Source organism: Amblyomma americanum, chromosome 1 (genome assembly GCF_052857255.1).
Source record: "Amblyomma americanum isolate KBUSLIRL-KWMA chromosome 1, ASM5285725v1, whole genome shotgun sequence".
Lineage (NCBI taxonomy): Eukaryota > Metazoa > Arthropoda > Arachnida > Ixodida > Ixodidae > Amblyomma > Amblyomma americanum.
The window spans coordinates 196,890,550-196,907,945 of NC_135497.1; the positions used below are offsets into that span (position 1 = coordinate 196,890,550).

Consider the following 17,396-nt stretch of genomic DNA (forward strand, 5'->3'; position numbering starts at 1 on the left):
AATGTAAAAATTGAATCTAATTATACTCATACCAATTCATTCTGAATTTGAAATGTAAGGATTAAGATGTTTGTCTTTAAAACCTGAATTGTTAATATAAAAGAAGTCTCAGATTTTGTCACCACCTGTTAGAACTTGACTCACTATTGCTTGTGCAGCTTGGCGTCGTGTGCCTTAATGTCATATTTATAGTAAAACCTCATTAAAACATTTTTCAAAAAATGTGGGGAAAAAAAATTTACTATCTGGGAAAACGTATGATCCAAACCACCTAAATTTCAGAAATAACTGTTGAATGAGGTACGAAGACATTTATTGATAACTTCACTTCATAAAAGCGCTGATTAGAATTTCTGGCACAAGGTCTCTACATCTCCTTATCTAGTGGTCGCAGAATTCGGTGTGAATTTGAATTGTCTTAAGCGTGGAATTAACTTCACAACACCCCCAGTCGACAGCAATGGCAAAAGTAGCCAAAATCCTAGCCATGCTCTTGCTCCAAAGTACTGCAGAAAAACTGCTATGGTGGGTGCTGCCACTGCATCTTAGCTTATGTCGTGTGTCCCCATATTCACCCTGCTTTTATGGTTGCACATATGTACTTGGTCGCTAAACATGTTATACGACAAGATTTGTGGAATTTTTAAACGTAGTAGCTGGGAAGTTTGTTATTCAGAATTTTTTAACAGGGAAAAAAATAGTGTATATCTGGGACATTTTGATGCCCGCAATTTTGAGCATATGAACCAGGAGCATATCAGTGAGGTTTTACTGTATTTATTTTGTTTTATATAAGGTCTTGCAGCTCCATTATGGGGATTAATTAATGTTGGGGGAAATTAACAAGAAAATTTACTAGGAGAGGATGTCATGATAGTGAGATGTTCTGTACATTATAGAGTAATAGTACATCTGTCATACAAGCAAGACCCAAACGTTATAACAATTTAACAGTCTTATTAAAGATTGCTGATGTGATATTGCAAGAATGTGGAGAATGATAAAGCAGATACAATGACACCTTGTTCCAGCAAGCAGCTACATTTGTTATGATGCTGGGGAAAGTGCATAGAAACTATTTACTAAACATTTATATTCATATATATTTATAGTGTTGACTATGCTGGCAGCCATATAAGTAGGTTTCTTTATGAATGGATTATTGATGTCAGTTATCTTGTTTTAAAATACTGTAATGACTATCTTAAATTATACCTTTCAAGAGGGAGGACCACCACAAGCTTTTCAAAGTGTTGTATGGTCTTGTGACTCAGTTGCCGAATCAAATCAAATCAAGCTGCAAGTTTCTGCAAATGTTCTAGTATATATGTGTATATACCTATATTGCTAGGTCTCATGTGGTGCATGTATTCTCTAAAACACTCCCATGTATTAGAAACATGCCTATGGTTTCCTTAAGCTTTGAAGGTGCCGTGTGTAATTGTAATCCAAAGGATTGATGCCACTCATATGGTATTTTTTGTAGATCTGATTAGTCTGCATGTCAGAAAGTTCAGGTTTATGTTCTGCTACACGGTAATATAATACATAGTTGAGGTGTTTCTGGAAGCAGTCATGTCCAGTGTTGTAGTTGACATCATGACAGACATTGTAGTCGCCTATGTGTAGTCTGATTTGACCAGAACCAGGTTCAGCAAGGTCATTGATATGTACCAGTAAAAGAAGAGGGCCCAAAATAGGTACTTGTATGGATGGAAGATAAAATGCTGGTTTGTGATGATGCATGCTGTTGAGAAGTCCACGCAGTCTTCTTTCAAACAAATAACATAAACTTCAAGCCACTTAAGGAGCTCACTGGACACATTGCAAAAAGTCAGCTTCTGTAATAGTATGTGTGAAACTGAATTAAGCACTTTGCAGAAATTAGAAAGCTTACAGTTTACTTTGTTTACTGAATTTAACTGCAAATTCTGTCTTTCGTGTGTCACATAAAAAGTCCAGCTGAAGCTACGCTTGGTTAGACACAAAAGAACGGTTCATTAAATTGGTGTAAATGGTATGCTGTAGAGTTTTGTTGCATGCACTTGTCCGAGGGATAGGTGTATAGTCAGTGGTTATGCTCTTTTTGCCTCTTGTGTAAATAGTGATGACATTTGTGTGCTCATCCACATTACAGTGCCTCGCTGAAAGGAGATTTCAAACACTGTAGCTAGGAAAAGAGCTAGAATAAATGCGCACTTTGTTAATACAATGTTGGAAGCTTGGTCTCGAGCAGAGGCTGAGTACATGCTAATCTTCAAGGAGCCTAATGCCTGCTTCTGAAAGGTCATTTGCATAAGTCACTTTTATTCTGTAAGCTTGTGAAAGCTACATCTGGTCAGGCAAATGCGAAGTGTAATAGGGATAAAAATATCTAAATTTGTTTTCTTATCAGCTGCGTGGTTGGATCTGGCCAAGATACCAGGGATGTCCTCTCTGATTTTGTCTTACTTTTTGCACTCGTCTAACTTCCTGGCAAAATAAAAGTGCTGCCTGAATAAATGGCTCTTTTCATTTATCCTTGAAGATGTGCTTCTTCATTCAAAGGTTATCATTTCGTCATTTTGGAGAAATGACCAGTGATGGGACAGAAATCTGTGTCAGAGATTACGATTTTGTTTTCAATAAGTTTGATAGTGTATTCATATCTGAGAATAAGCTTAGGGACTGTAACTTGAGCAGAAATATGTTTAGCTTTCATGATATTGAGATATAGTCACCTTTTACGAAGGATTACTTTGTGCGACCGACATGGTAGCACGCTCAGCAGGTTGCACTCAGAAGTTGAATATCTTGACCACTAAGCCTACACGGCAGGTGCAAGAATGCAGGTCTTCACGCCACAGGGCCCTCACTCTGTGTTTTTTTTATGACCTACTGTTAACATGCACTGTTGCGGAGTTTCAAGTTAGGGGAAAAACTTCAGAACCTTCTCATTTATGCGCTTTTGTTGTTTGTTCTCTAGTCTCCTGGCAACATGTTGCACTAGCATATTTCGGGACACTGATAAGCTGGATGTGTTTTTCTGGTGCCCTCATTTTTTTCTTTCTTCAAGCGGGTGTACTTACTTCACAGAAAGGATTTTTCAAGTTCCTGCAATTTTTTCTTTGACGTTTATCGCAAGGTCTGCATGATTTTAATTGGGCAAGGCAGAACACTTAAGGTGCAGCTATTGTGTTTTAGATTAGGTGATGTATGAATTACTCAGCATTTTCCATCAAGTCTGCATAATCGGGCTTCCTCTGTGGTCCACTGTGCATTATGGCCAGGCTGTGGGAAGCAATAAAGCTGTCAGTGCTTGCAACTTGCTCTGTCTTGTGCTTGCAGTCAAAGGAGGCTGAGGAAGGACAGCAGGAGCTGGCCAAAGTTCGGCAGGAGCTGTCATTGGCCCAGCTGTATGCCCAGCAGCTTGGGGGAAGCCAGGCTTCAGAGGAAGCATTGGGCCGCATGGAGCAGCTTCACCAGGAGAAGCTGCATTTTGAGCGTCGTGCGGCTGAGGTGCGTCTTGGGACCATGTGTCATTGATTGGTACAAGCAGCAAGCCATTAGCGAAGTTCTTGCACTTCATTCGAACTTTTGGTTTCTGCAAATAAATAATTACTGGGATAGATTTAGGCATGACACAAAACCGTCAGTATTGCTAATGTTTTTATTCCAAATTTTATTCTATTTGAATATCTGAAGACACTGTAGTGTACTTTGACAAAAGGACAGTCATTGAGCTCAACCGGTTAGTCCCCATGCATGGCAAACGGAATGCATTTGTTATCTAAAGGGAAAAAGTGCAGGTTCACGCACAGACAAACAGACAGACAAGACGCTGGTGCTCAGTTTGGTAACGAAGTCTATCAGGCTTGCGCTTAGCTTTTGCGCATGGCTGGGTTTTGTTGCTGCTCACACTTTCGCTTCCGGTCAGGGATAGAACTCCAGTTCATCTCGGTTTCAACTACATGGAGAACTCTTGTTTAAAAACGTCTAGTTCCTGCACATGCAGCCGTCGTATTTTATTTTTAATGCGCACACAATTATTTGCCAAAATGAGCTTAATTCTTTATAGTTAATAAAGTTTCCATTTTTTTCCTTTTACTCTTCTACTCCCCCAATGCACAATTTTCTTGTATTTTGGATGGCACAAGCAGGTGTGCATGTACCTGCTGTGAGGCTGCAGTGATGGCCAAATTTGGCAAACAAGGCTGCTCTGTTTGTGCCAGCAATGGTTCAAATCCTGCTCGGGGATGAAGTTTTTTTCTGCTGAAGTTTTTTTGCTGCATCACTTCGAGGAGTGAAGGGCTACTCTGTAACAGCTTATAGCTGTAAAAAGAAAGCAAAAGTGCCACTTCCTTCTCCTTGCTTGAGCTGACCTCTCCATCTGGCTGTCTGAGTAGGATGTGATGCTTCATTGAAAGCCAAGAATGAGTTTAAAGAATGTTATCTAATTTATTGTTGTTGCATGTTGCATTTGGCAGCTAACATTACTGCTTTGGTTTCGTACGTGCTGGACATTCTGCTTTTTGTTTCGAATGCCTAACTTGCACTGTGTGTGAAACCCTATATATTTTATTACCCTGTGCAAATGTACTGCACATTTGCTCAAGAAAAAGGGTGAATCTCAAAATGGTCGAAATATTCAACAATACCAATGATGCTGAAAAAAACCGCCAAAATTCATGACACCGTAAATAACAAAAAAAGTTGAAAAGGTACCCATTAAAAATATGGTGAGATAACAGGTGGCATGAAAACTAAGCAGCAGTAAAACCAAAAAGTAAAAAAAAAAACTAACAAAATTGATAAAGGGCATTGCGGTAGGATGTGCTAAAATGTAATTATCATCGAAGCAGCAGTGAAAATGGCAATATACACAGTTATCGAGGAAAGGAGAAATTGCAGTACAGATATTGGAACCACAGAAAATAAAGTCACCAACCGATCTTTCGGACTCTGGAAGACCCGGAAAATGGTCTGAATAATTGAATAGCCCAAAAATTTCATGAACTTAAAAAAAATCACTTTGCTGGGAAAAACCAACTTAAAAAATAGTGAATTTTGCCGTTTCCCTCATTCCGTTGCATATTGCAAGCGACAGTATCAAATTGTATCTGAGCCAGTGTCACACTTTCGTGTCCATGCCACCTCATGTCACCGACTCCAGACTGTGCTATGCAGCTGCAGGTCATGCTGTGAATGCGCCGCAGTGCACACCCTGCACCACTCTATATGCATTGCGAGAACCTTGTGTTTTCCGAGCCAACAACGTCCGCAAAGACCAAGGGAGAGAACCCGGGGGAAGAAGTGAACGGAAATGTGCACAACCTCCGCCGTCCCGTTATCAGCCTCGCACTATGGGCAGCATCGTTTAATCTCTGGGAGACGCTGCAGCTCTACCGTTTTCAACATAATTACACGACCTGGCTCATGTGCTGTTCTTTGTAGGCCACCTCAGTGGTAACAAAGAGCGCGCCATTATGACTTGAGTGGCAGCAGTGAGAAACAAATAGCCCAGCCTATCCAAGCCAGTCTGTCTTACTCCATTTAAATCCAAGATGCTGCTTATCACAGCAGTGAAGAGTGGGTCAAGGTAGATTTAAAGTGGTGGCGTAGCTTCCATAGGATCCCATATGTTCAAAACATGGCAGCTTGTGGTGCAGAGCTAGTGTCACCTTGGGAGTGATGTCACAACTAAAAAAACCAAAAACATGACATCATAGCATACGTGTCATTTGGGAAAAGAAATGCTCGACTGTCTCTGCATCAGCTGCAGTAACGTGCACAATTCAGCTTGGCATGAGCAAAAGGGGCGAGCTTTATTGTGACAGCCGCTTATATGCGCTCCCACTCCAATGTTGCTAGTTCCGGCTGCGCTGCCACCAGCGCAAGCCAACAAGTTGATAAACCTTCCTTCCTTTAGATGAGTTAAGGAATTTGGTGAAATTGTTCATCATGGTCTTGTCTGACACGGGGCTTTCGTGGTTGGGTCGATCTCCATGGCGCAAACTGTGCCAGTTCTGAGAACAATGCCGGTGCTGGCAAGGCTTCAGTCAGATGACTCATGTCTTCTTGACTTTGTACTTGCCAGCTGCGCTCCACCGCTGAGTGGCTTTTCTACTGGGGTGTGTTGCTACTAGCGTCTGTGTCACTCAAGACGTCCTCATCATCTAGGGTCTCTTCTGTATGAAGCAGATGTCTCCTGTTCCTGTGAAAGTGATGGATGACCAGTATCAGTTAAAAGGTGTACGAGCGCAGTGAACATTCCTCCAGAACCTGAGCCTTCAAGTGAACTACATCACCAGATTGCAATTGAGCAAGACTTTGGCCCCGCATTACCTGTTTGTGCTTTTTTCACTTTTGTCTCTCTTGCCTTCCCAAAGTCTGGTAGCCTTCTCCTTAGCCTCCTGCCCATTAGAAGTTTGGTGGGTGACCTCCTGTACTCCAAGGGCATTGTTCGATAGCTCAGAAGCCTCAGCCAGTGATCCCCACCAGTCTTTGAACATTTTTGCAAGATGCATTTTGCCACTTAAACACCCTTCTGTGCAAGTCCATTAGACTGGGGGTAACACGGGCTTGTGGTATTATGTCGGAACTCGTATTTGGTGACGAACTGCCTGAATTCACAAGACGTGAGTTGTGGGCCATTGTCTGAATTGATTTTGTTAAGGTGCGAATTTGGGCCTCTTGGTTTTCCATGAAAACAGCTAGTGCAAGAAACGTGGTGTGTCTTTCTCTCGTCCCGTTCCTTGCGTTACGTGTTTTCATCTGAATTGACTTATACAGGAATACCATGTCAGGAGAAGATTGCCTTCAGTTTATCTATGACTTCTACTGCAGTTGCATTCTGCAACTTCTCAAGCTCCAAGAAGTTGGACTGTGCATCGTATGCCACCAGATAGGTTTGATGGGCGTAATCAAAAAGGTCGGACCCCACCCTGCTCCATGGGTGCCTTGATACCTCATGCATCCGAAGTGGCCCTTGTGGTTGCATATAAGCGAATGCTTGGCACATTGAACATCTGCTGGCAAAGGCCTCTATGTCAGAATTCATCCCTGGCCAAAACATGACTTGCAGGGCCCTTGCTTTCCACTTCGTGATGCCCAGATGACCCTCGTGCAGTCTTGTTAACAGGTCTACTCGGAGCGATACAGGTATAACAACACGGCTGCCTTTGAATAACACCTCATTGACCATCGTCAATTTGGAGAGAAATGGTCTGTACGAGCCGTCAACTGGGGTATTGTTTACCAATGCGGAGGTTACCTGTTGGACCTGGTCACTCTGAGTCTCTGTGATAAGTCTGTTGAGTGTCGTTGGTGATGCTCGTAGAGGATGCACGTGGCATGCACCTCAATGTCCTCTGCTTGGTCGTCCCTGTTTTCCGTGGTGTGCACGTTCTGCCTAGACAGTGTGTTGGCCAGAACAAGTTGCGAGCCAGGAACATACTGCAAAGTGAAGGTGTTTTTCAACAATTGTATGAAGAACCACAGTAGTCTGGGTGGCATGTCACTCAGACCCTTTTTTTGAAATGGCGATTAATGGCTAGTGGTCTGTTTCAAGGGTGAAATCGGCACCATACACAAAATGATGAAACTTTTCACAGCCAAACACCAGGCCCAAAGCTTTCTTTTCTATTTGAGCATAACTGGTTTCTGGATTAGTGAGCACCCTTGATGCATAGGCCACGGGTCGCTAGATTTCTCCATGCAACTGTAAGAGCACCGTTCTGAGGCCTGTTGGGGAAGCATCAGTGGAAATCTTTGTAGCTTTCTGCGGGTCAAACACTGCCAACACTGGTGACTGCAAAAATATATCCTTCAACTCATCAAGTTCCTTTTCATGCGGAGGAAACCATTCAAATTCTGCATTCTCACATGTCAGGCCATGAAGGCTCTTCGTTTCCTGCGCTAAGTTTGGTACATACTTCTAAAAGTAGTTGATCATGCCCAATAAGCAACGCAGGACCTTCTTACCCCTGGAGTGGGCATGTGAGTCAGTCTTCTGATAAGGCTCGGGTTGGGCATGATGCCTTGTGCGTTGATAACATCTCCTAGGAAACAGATAGCGCTATGAGCAGTTCGACACTTCTCCCAATTAAGGGTGAGACCTGCTCTGTGCACTGCCTCAACGACGCGTTGCGGCCTTTCATCATGTTCTTCTCGGTTGCGGCCCCAGATAAGCATATCATCATTGTAGACACAAACGCCCTCAAGCCCTTCAAAGATCTCTGAGAGAACCCTCTGAAAGACTTAAGTTGCTGGTGCTATACCAAATGGGAGCCTTAAAAAACAGTAACTGTTAAATGGTGTTCCAAAAGTACAGATTTGAGACGAACTTGGATTCAGTGGAACTTGGTGAAACCCAGTTTTGGCATCAAGGGTACTGAAAACTGTGGCCCCAGCAAGCTCCAATTCGATATCCTCGTGCCTGGGCAACTGATAATGCTCTCACTTTTTGTTCTTGTTTATTTCGTGTGGGTCCATGCACTCTCTCAGCATGCAGTCTTTTTTACGAATAAGCACTAGTGCTTACCCATTCGCTGGGACCTTCAACCTTACGTTTGATACCCTCCTTCTCCATTCGGTCCAGCTCTGCGTTCAGCGCTGCTCTCAGGGCCTGGGGAACATGCCGTGCCGGCTGAACAGTCAGCTGAGCTCCGTCGCGCAGATCCAAGTTTTAAGGGCAGCTCACACAACCAGTTCCCGAGAACACAACCGGAAACAGGCTTTCAATGCTTTCTTCCTTGACGGAGTCGACTCTTGACACCAACCTGAACCTTTCGCTCGTTTCTAGACCTAGCAGGGCTTGTCGCCCATTCTTGACCATGAAGAAATCTACAGCTGCTGCGACGCCGTTCATCTTCCGCTGAAGAGCCACTAGGCCGATACTCTTGATTATGCTGCCCATGTAGCTTCGAAGTGCGGCAGCACTGGGCCGGACAAGAGCACTCTTGTTCAGTTTCTTATATAGCGAGTAGGGCAGCAGGTTAGCCTGGGACCCTGTGTCAACCTTCAGGTTCAGCATAGGTGCTGCTCCTATGGCAACTGTAACAAGGGGAGTGCATATTGCAACCGTGCAAAACGACGAGGGACGAAGAGAAGAATGCACAAGACACAATATGCACTCCCCTGTTAACCACCAACTAGCCCGCACGAAAAGCTGTAACAAGCCATTCCGGTCGCGACGCCACCGTGCACATACCAACATCCAGAATGTCAAATTTTCTTTTGACTCGTCACTGGTAGCATCCTCTTGACTATTGCCAGCAGCTTTTCCCTGCTCCTCACCAGTTGCCGTAATGCTCCAACTCTGCTGACTCTTGGACTTTGCCGGATATCGAGCGGCAAAGTGATTTTTCTTTCCGCACCTAAGGCACGTCTTCCCGAAGGCTGTGCAGGCGTGATCATCATGCTGAGTGTTGCACCTTGTGCAACTAGCGTGCTGGACCTGTTTCTTTTCCGGCCAAACGGCATCTACACACTTCTCTTGATCGTTCCGGACCATATTTTGCTTGTCTGTGGCTTCCGTAGCTTGACAAAGATGGACGGCCATTTGCAATGTCTGATCAGTTTCTGTCAGCAGTTTTGCTTGCAGTCTTTTATCCCGAATTCCTTAAACGATCTGGTCCCGCAACATAGACTCTGTCATGCCTGGGAACCCACAAGAGTGAACGTTGATTTTTAAGTCACGAAGAAACTGCTCGAAGGACTCCTTCAGTTTGCTGTTTTGTTCTGAATACGTAACGCTCATATGTCGTTTTTGGGAATGCAGTATTCCTCAAACTTCTTGATGACTATGTCGAAGTCATTTTCGGATTCGTCGTCAGCGTACTTGAATGTGTTAAACACTTTCAGTGCTTCCTCACCTGCAACGTGCAAAAGTGGGGCGACTTTCTTCGCGGAGTTTTTTGTCGCAAACCCAGCTGCCAACATGAAAATGTTGAGGCGCTGCCGGAACTGCTTCCAGTTCACCTCGATATTCCTCAAGCACGCAAGGGGTGGTGGCTGTTGGAGAGCGTCCATCGTTGCAGTGCGGTGCCAAGTATCCTGCGAATTCACTGCTTGCAATGCTCGCGATTCGGCTGTTGGCTGCTCTATCAGCTGCAGTAACGTGCACCACAACTCAGCTTAGCGTGAACTAAAGGGGCAAGCTTTATTGTGCCGGCTACTTATACTATATGCTCCCACACCAGTGTTGCTAGTTCCGGCTGCACTGGCGCCAGCGCAAGCCGACAAGTTGCTACAGTCTCGGCGTTCAGCATGACACGAGATGAGGACAAAAGAGAAGACATATGAGTGCTGACTACCAACACAATTTTTAGATAGTCGGCATTCGTGTCTTCTTCCTTCATTCTCATCTCGTACAGCAGGTTGAATTTCAAGGTGTTCATATGTACCAACAAGCCCAGCTATTTGTTTTAATGCCCGAATAGTACATTTATAGGAGATTGACCCTTTGTTTGGGAGCTGTTTTTGAGCGCCAGAGTTGCAAGCAACGGGCTGTGATATAGTTTCGTTGATCGAATTTTGCTCGCATAAAATGAAGCAATAGTGCAAATTTTTTCTAAGCCATATTTTGTTATTTGAAAATCAGAATGCATAACTCAAGACTCAGAATAGTGATGCAACAAGAAGTTGCTGAACTACCGCACGAGATAAGTTTGAGATCTACATGCCCAGAGTATGATAAGCTTGTTACCTGCTGTGCATTAATGGCATAAGAGTGCTGTAAATGGCACTGCACTTTCCCAGTTACATTAGTGCTGCCTTTTAGAACATATGGAGGACAGGCATTTTCATAAAGGGGCTCTCAATAAAGGTGCTGTATTCCGAGGATCTTAAAGGGCGCCACTTCGTGAATATCCTCCAGCAGGAATTTTTTTTAATGCATTTTGTAAAAGCTGAGTTATCTGTAGTTCAAAATTTGATTTCAGCGTTTTAGCCCCTTTCCCGCCTCTCTCGTCACTTTTTGCATGCTCAAAGGTCGCCGCTGCTCCGCCGGCCCCACCGGCAATGCGTGAGGGAATTCCCCGTGGTGGTGGGGGGAGCTTCCTGACCTGCCAGAGCGACGCTTCTGTGCTACCCGATGTCTGAAAGAATCTAACCAATAGCTATCTCTGAACAGAAATACACAGGAACGTGCACCACGGAGGAGTGCATGAGCATGAAAAAGTCTCTATAAACTACTTGCCAACTTTCACACATGATTGTGGGTTTTCTTCTGTGTGTAGAAGTGTGTTATTTGGCTCAGGTGTTCATGACGACAAATTGTAGTGATTGAGAGAGTTCATGTACTTTCTTCGGAAGTTGTTTCAGAGACCCTTTAACATCATAAAAGCTGCACAGACCAATTGAAACACAAAATCAAGTGCTCACACAGTGAGGAAGCAAGAGAAGGTGCAATTGAATGAGCAAATGAGAAGAGTGAGCTTGTAGTCATCGGAAACATTCAAGTGAGCACTTGCTCCAGGAAATTGCTCGGGAAGATTTTAACAAAACAGCTGGCCTCATTGCTCTATGTCTAACTCACAAATAGAAATAGCATCTGAGATTAAGGAGGAGGAACAAACTTTTATTTGACATATGACAAAGAGGGCAGGGGTTAGGGATGAGGCTTAGGCAGGTGCATGGGCCCTCGTGATGGCGCTAGGTGACTTGATGACCATGCTTGGTGACCTGCAGGGCCCAGCCCACTATCCGGGGTTTTACCTCTGGGTGAGGGCTGAGCAACGCAGTCTCTCGCTGACTTCGGTTTGAGATTTGGAAGCTCAGAGGTAGTGGGTCCTCGGGGCACTCAGATAGGGTGTGATTGAGATTTGCTTTAGAATGATTGCAGAGTGTGCAGCGGGAATTGTATTCCGCGGGATACATCGGCGAGTAGGTATAAGGATTTGGGAATGTCCCCATCTGAAGTTGCTGCCAGGAAACGTGCTCTGCTTTGGTCTGGGATTTGTTGGGGGGGTGTGTATTTGAGTCGATCATTTCGATAGTGAAGGGTGATTTCATGGTAGCTTACCAGGCATTCCCTCCTGAACCAGGGGCTCTGGTTGCTCTGTGCCCGGTTGACAAATCCTAGGGCACATTCATGGGCTGCCGTGTTCCCTGGGTGGGAGGTATGTGCTGGCACCCATATGAGCTGTAGCCGTTCGGTGGATAACTTGGCTTTTGCCAGGATGGAGAAAGCTGGGGCATGAAGCCTTCTCTTAGCGAAGTTCCTGACTGCTGACTTCGAATCACTGAGGATGTATTCGGCCTTGGTGCCGGCTATGGCGAGCGCTATCGCCGCCTCCTTAGCCTCTATCAATAGTCGTGTATTGAGGCAGGTGGCCGTCACCAAGAATTGTCTGTGGTTGTCTACGATCGCGAATGCAAATGCTTCCTTGTTGGGGTATTCTGCCGCATCCACGTGAAACGTTTCCGGCAAGTGGGAGTAGGCTTTATGCAGTGCCTTGGCTCCAGCGGCACATCGACCTTGGCCATGCACTGGGTGCATGTTTTTGGGAAGGGGAGGAATGAATATACGGTTGGCAATTTCATTAGGGCACTTAAGCTCCTGGGTAGCCGTGGTGGCGTGCCCAATTTTAAGTTTTCTAAGGATAGCCCTTCCTGTGGTCCTGTGGGAGAGGCGTTCGTAGTGAGCTGCAAGATGCGCCTCACTCAGTTCATCGACCGTGTTATGTACCCCTAGCTGGAGCAGTTTTTCGGTGGGAGTATTTTTGGGTAGCTAGAGGGCTGTTTTATATGCCGCACGAATTATTCTGTCTAAGGACCCTTTCTCAGCTTAGGAGAGATGAACATAAGGGATAGTATAGGTTATACGGCTGAGGACGAAGGCCTGCACTAGTCGCCGTGTGTCCGCCTCCCTCATTCCTCTGTTTGTTAGTAATTCTGCGGATAAGGACAGACGTACTGTTGCCACTTGCTTTGAGTTGGCCAATTATCGCATTATTTCTCCCACTGTTTTGTAGAATCATTCCTAGTACCCGGATGGTTTGGACTTCAAGTATCATTGAGGGTGATTACCACCTTAGGAGGGGTTGGAGTCTCGGGGTTTTTCACGAAAGACCAGGAGTTCTGATTTACTTGGGGAGCAGGTTAAGCCAATGCTCCTAGCATGAGACTGGACGACATCTGTAGTGGTTTGAAGTGTCTCCTCAATTTGGCCATGATTTCCGGTATAGCAGTATAGCAGTCATCTGCGTACAGAGAATGTTCTAGGTTGGGAATTTTTCCAAGCTTATGGGCCAGCGGGATGAGGGTCACGTTGAAAAGGAACGGCGAGAGGACTGCGCCTTTTGGGGTACATGTTCCGCCTAGATGGAAGGTGTTAGATTTGGCGGAGCCGAATTGTATTTGTATTTGTGCTGTCCTGTCCTTCAGGAAGGCTCTGCCATAGTTGTATGTCATCTTCACGACATTCAGATTACTAAGGGCCATGCGTATTGCCGAGTGCTTAACATATCAAAAGCTTTAGATAGGTCTAGTGCAAGAATCGCTGATCTGATTCTGCAAAGAGAGCAGACCATGGCACATGACATATAACACTGTTCTCTGATCTATGGTAATTAGGCAGTATGAAAGGGCAGTATCACTATAGCAGAATATCTGCAAAACTTGTGTGCAAAAACATTTTCTGTTGCAGTTTCCAGTGCTCAGTAACATAGCAAGGCATCGTTCACTTTGCGAGAGATCTGGCTATAGATTTCTCCAAAGCATTTCCCAACATTTAGAGAGATATAAAAATTTAATTGAAAAAAAAAAAAGAGTAGCTGTTGCGATGGTGGAGGGGTCATGGAGCTCGGCTGCTGACCTGAAAGATGCGGGTTCAATCCCGGCCGTGGCGGTTGCATTTTGTTGAAGGCGAAATGCTAGAGACCCATGTGCTATGTGATGTCAGTGCACGTTGAAGAACCCCAGGTGATTGAAATTTCAGGAAACCTTCCCAACGGCGTCCCTTATAGTTCTTAGCTGCTTTGGGATGTTAAACCCCCATGAGCCATAAACCACAAAACAAAAAATGATGATGGTACCTCAATTACCATCCTCATCTGAACACACCTGCTGTACACTTTAAATAACTGAAATTTCATTGCACGCAATGTGTGTGTGTCATATTTTAGACTTGAAAGCGCTGCCAAGTGCACATTGATTGTGGCGTTGCTTCACGAAACTCAATAAAACTGATATAAAAAAATGATCTCCACAGTATTGCCATGGCCTATTTTGCTCCAAAAAATTCAACTTTTTGAACTGAGTTTGAAATATCGGTTGTGAATGTGTACATGTTTCTAAGGGGTATGTGATGGTTCCTCAACAAAGTCCAAAATATCATGAAAGTCTGAAAAATCGGTCGGCTACTGTATACAAATAAATCAGGATTGAATGAAAATAGTCTCGAATTGTCAAAACATCTCTCTTTGTGCGTGCTGTATGTGTGCATGTGTGTGTGCATGTGCTTGCGGGCACTCAAAGATGTACGCAGCTGCAGCTAAACACACACTAAACAGTGCCCTGTTAAGGGGTTTCCTTTGACAGTTTCTTCATAAAGAAGCCCCAGTATTAGACCAATAATCCATTTGGTTTTTTTCTGGTTTGTGAAACAGTGTTTTCTCTTTTTTTTTTTTTCAGTATAAAGATGCCATGGAACAGATTGCTGCTGAGAAGCAGCAAATGGCATCTCATTATCAGTCTTATGTGGACAGTGTTTCACAACAGCTTGAGACATACAAAACGAAGGTAAGATGAGCACTTCATTTGTATTTTTTTTAATCTTGTATATTGTGGTGAAAAAAAATAAAAGTAGAAGGCCTTTTATGTGAACTTTGAGTTTACCAGGCTTTGTGTTAGGTGAACTATGAACAGCTAGCTAAGTTATACTATGCACAGATTATTCCTCGTTTAATATTTTTAGGCAAGAAATTTGTGTAGGCAAAGAATGAAGACAGAGGACACCATCTTCTTTCTCTGTTGATGTAAAGTTTGTGCCCACAAAACTTCATGAACAGCTTCTAACTTGCCCATCTTTCTATTCTGTGAATAATTGAACCCCCCTCCACTTTCTTTTTTTTTTTAAAGCGGGGACTCTTGAAATGGAAGCATGTTTCAGTACTGTTTTCTTTTTCTGCAACAATGTCATCTAAGGATAGATCATAGGGTGCCTAATTTTTCATTAATGCTTTAAGTGGACATGATGTATGGTGCATACATTGGTGTTGTGACATTTCTTATAATTTGTGCGTGTCTTTGAACTAATTACTTTTTTTGGTTACATTATTTGTTGTTATTTGCTGCACTGATGCCATAAAAGCTGGGTACCTGCCCATTCAGTTAAAAGCTGTATTTCCACATTTCGACATCAGTTGTTTTCTAGTGAGAAATTTTATAGTTAAATATGTACTGAGATCTTATGGCACAGAAGCTGGATATGCCTATGGCTCCTGTGACTCCAAAGTAACTTATTTTGGCATCAAAGATTTGTAAGGACCCGCACGTAACTGCACACGGAGTATACCAGGTGTTTCAGGGAAGGTGATCACTAATTTTTAAAAACAGGGTTTTTGAGGTATAGAGCAGCTTTTGCGGCATAGTCATGCCAGTGTTGGTGGGCATCAAAAAACAGGTGAATCATGTTAACTAGTAAAGCGGTTAATCAAATTCTAATAGTTAACTTTTTAACTATTACCGATAGGCACCTGATTTAATTGGAAAGTTGTAGCCGGCCGTTATAGTAACAGCTATATCAGTTTTTAGAATTTCGAGAATGCGCTAACCCTCGCTGCTTTGGCTCAACTAATTTTGGCTGCATCGTGCCAAAATGCATGTACGCACTATCGGGGACAAAAGTGTTATACTCCATGTAGCGGGAGCCGGAGCAACGGAAAACTAAAGTCACTGGAAAAGTACCGCATTCGTTTTGTCTCGCCGCTGCGCCGGCCGGCCAGCGCGCGCGCATTCCCGATTCATTCTTTGCGGTGACGCGGTCATTCCCCGCCATAAATGGTCCGCTCGCTTCTTTCTCGCGGCCACCGGCACACAGATAATCCTGAGAATTACGTAGCACTTGCTCTTATGGGCAGAGATAAGCGTGCACAGCAAGCGGCGCTGGACCAAATATGGCGGCTGGTTGCGGTACTTTTCCCGTTCCAGTGACTTTACAGAAAACTGCATCGCAACCCCATCTATAGGCGGCATCTGGGATCGAGACAGCCAATCGGAGCCCTTTATTATCTGCAGGCATGTCGCTTGACTCGTTTCAATGTGTCGTGATTCAGCTCACCAAAATGCCGAGCGGCGCCGCAGCAGTAGGAATCTGATGGCCCTTTTCAGTTTGTGTATTCTTTTTTTCCACGCGCGTTCGAGATATGGCTTGAGAGCCGGCGCACGCAGTGGCATAATGCGATGAAACGTCCGTGCATAGAAAAAAAAGACACAAAATGAAAAGAGGGCCACCAGATTCCTACTGCTGCGGCACCGCACGGCATTTGGCGAGCTCAAGCACGAAACGTTGAAACTAGTCAAGCGACATGCCTGCAAATAATATAGGGCTCCCACTGGCTGTCTCGATCCCAGATGCTCCCTGTAGATGGCGTTACGATGCAGTTTTCTGTTGCTCCGGCTCCCGCTGCGTGGAGTATACCACTTTTGCCCCCGATAGTACTTTCGAGAAGCATGCAGGCGAAGCAGCCCAGCATCATTTGAGGGTGCCAGCTATGCCACGAAGCGATGACTGACATATGCCACAACTGTGGCACAGCTGAAACCCTCAAATACCTACTTCTATGCAGTGCTGCTTTTGCTCAACTTTGCTACAAGATAAGTATAAACTCGTTACAACAGGCCTTTATAATTACTAACATTTCAGTCTATTGGAGAAGTCTGCAGAATCAAAAATTCATAACTCCTCACTCGCCTGCATGCATCATTGTTGAAAATCTATTGTTATATTTATGATTTTGTTTTGTTGTTTGAAACTATATTTCTTGTGTGAGAATTTTATGCAAATGTTCATATTGAAATTATCATCATATGTTTTGACAAGGACAGGAAGTAGTAGTTGAGGGCTACTACTTACCAGTCTTGTTCTTGTGCATGATTAATTATCTAAATGTTCATTTCGATATGAATGTTTACATGGTTTTTTAGGCACACAAAGTAAAGAAGGAATAGGAAGGCACACACACACTGCATGTCTGACGCATGTCTGATCTGCTCCTTCCACAGCCTTTGTCATGAGTCATTCAAGTCTGGTTTTTAAGCTGTGACCCAATTATAGCTTACACAGGCTTTTCTAAAATGTTCATTATTTCGTTTTTCAAGTTGGCAGAAATGTCAGAAATCAAAGAAAGTCTTGAGAAGAAGCTACAGCAATTGCTTGACAAACCAGTGCCTCCTGCTGTGCAAGGTAGGTG

General features: G+C 44.1%; 1 protein-coding gene across 5 annotated transcripts in view; it reads left to right on the top strand.

Annotated features, from left to right (window-relative positions):
- The window catches only part of LOC144114473 (golgin subfamily A member 2-like), a 98,998-nt gene that overhangs the window by 30,823 nt on the left and 50,779 nt on the right, over positions 1-17,396 (top strand). For all 5 annotated transcript variants that reach the window (XM_077648222.1, XM_077648224.1, XM_077648223.1 and 2 more), the window contains 3 exons: positions 3,328-3,498; positions 14,617-14,724; positions 17,305-17,389. In XM_077648222.1, coding sequence (XP_077504348.1) covers positions 3,328-3,498; positions 14,617-14,724; positions 17,305-17,389 — 364 coding nt within the window. The remainder of the gene's footprint in view (positions 1-3,327; positions 3,499-14,616; positions 14,725-17,304; positions 17,390-17,396) is intronic.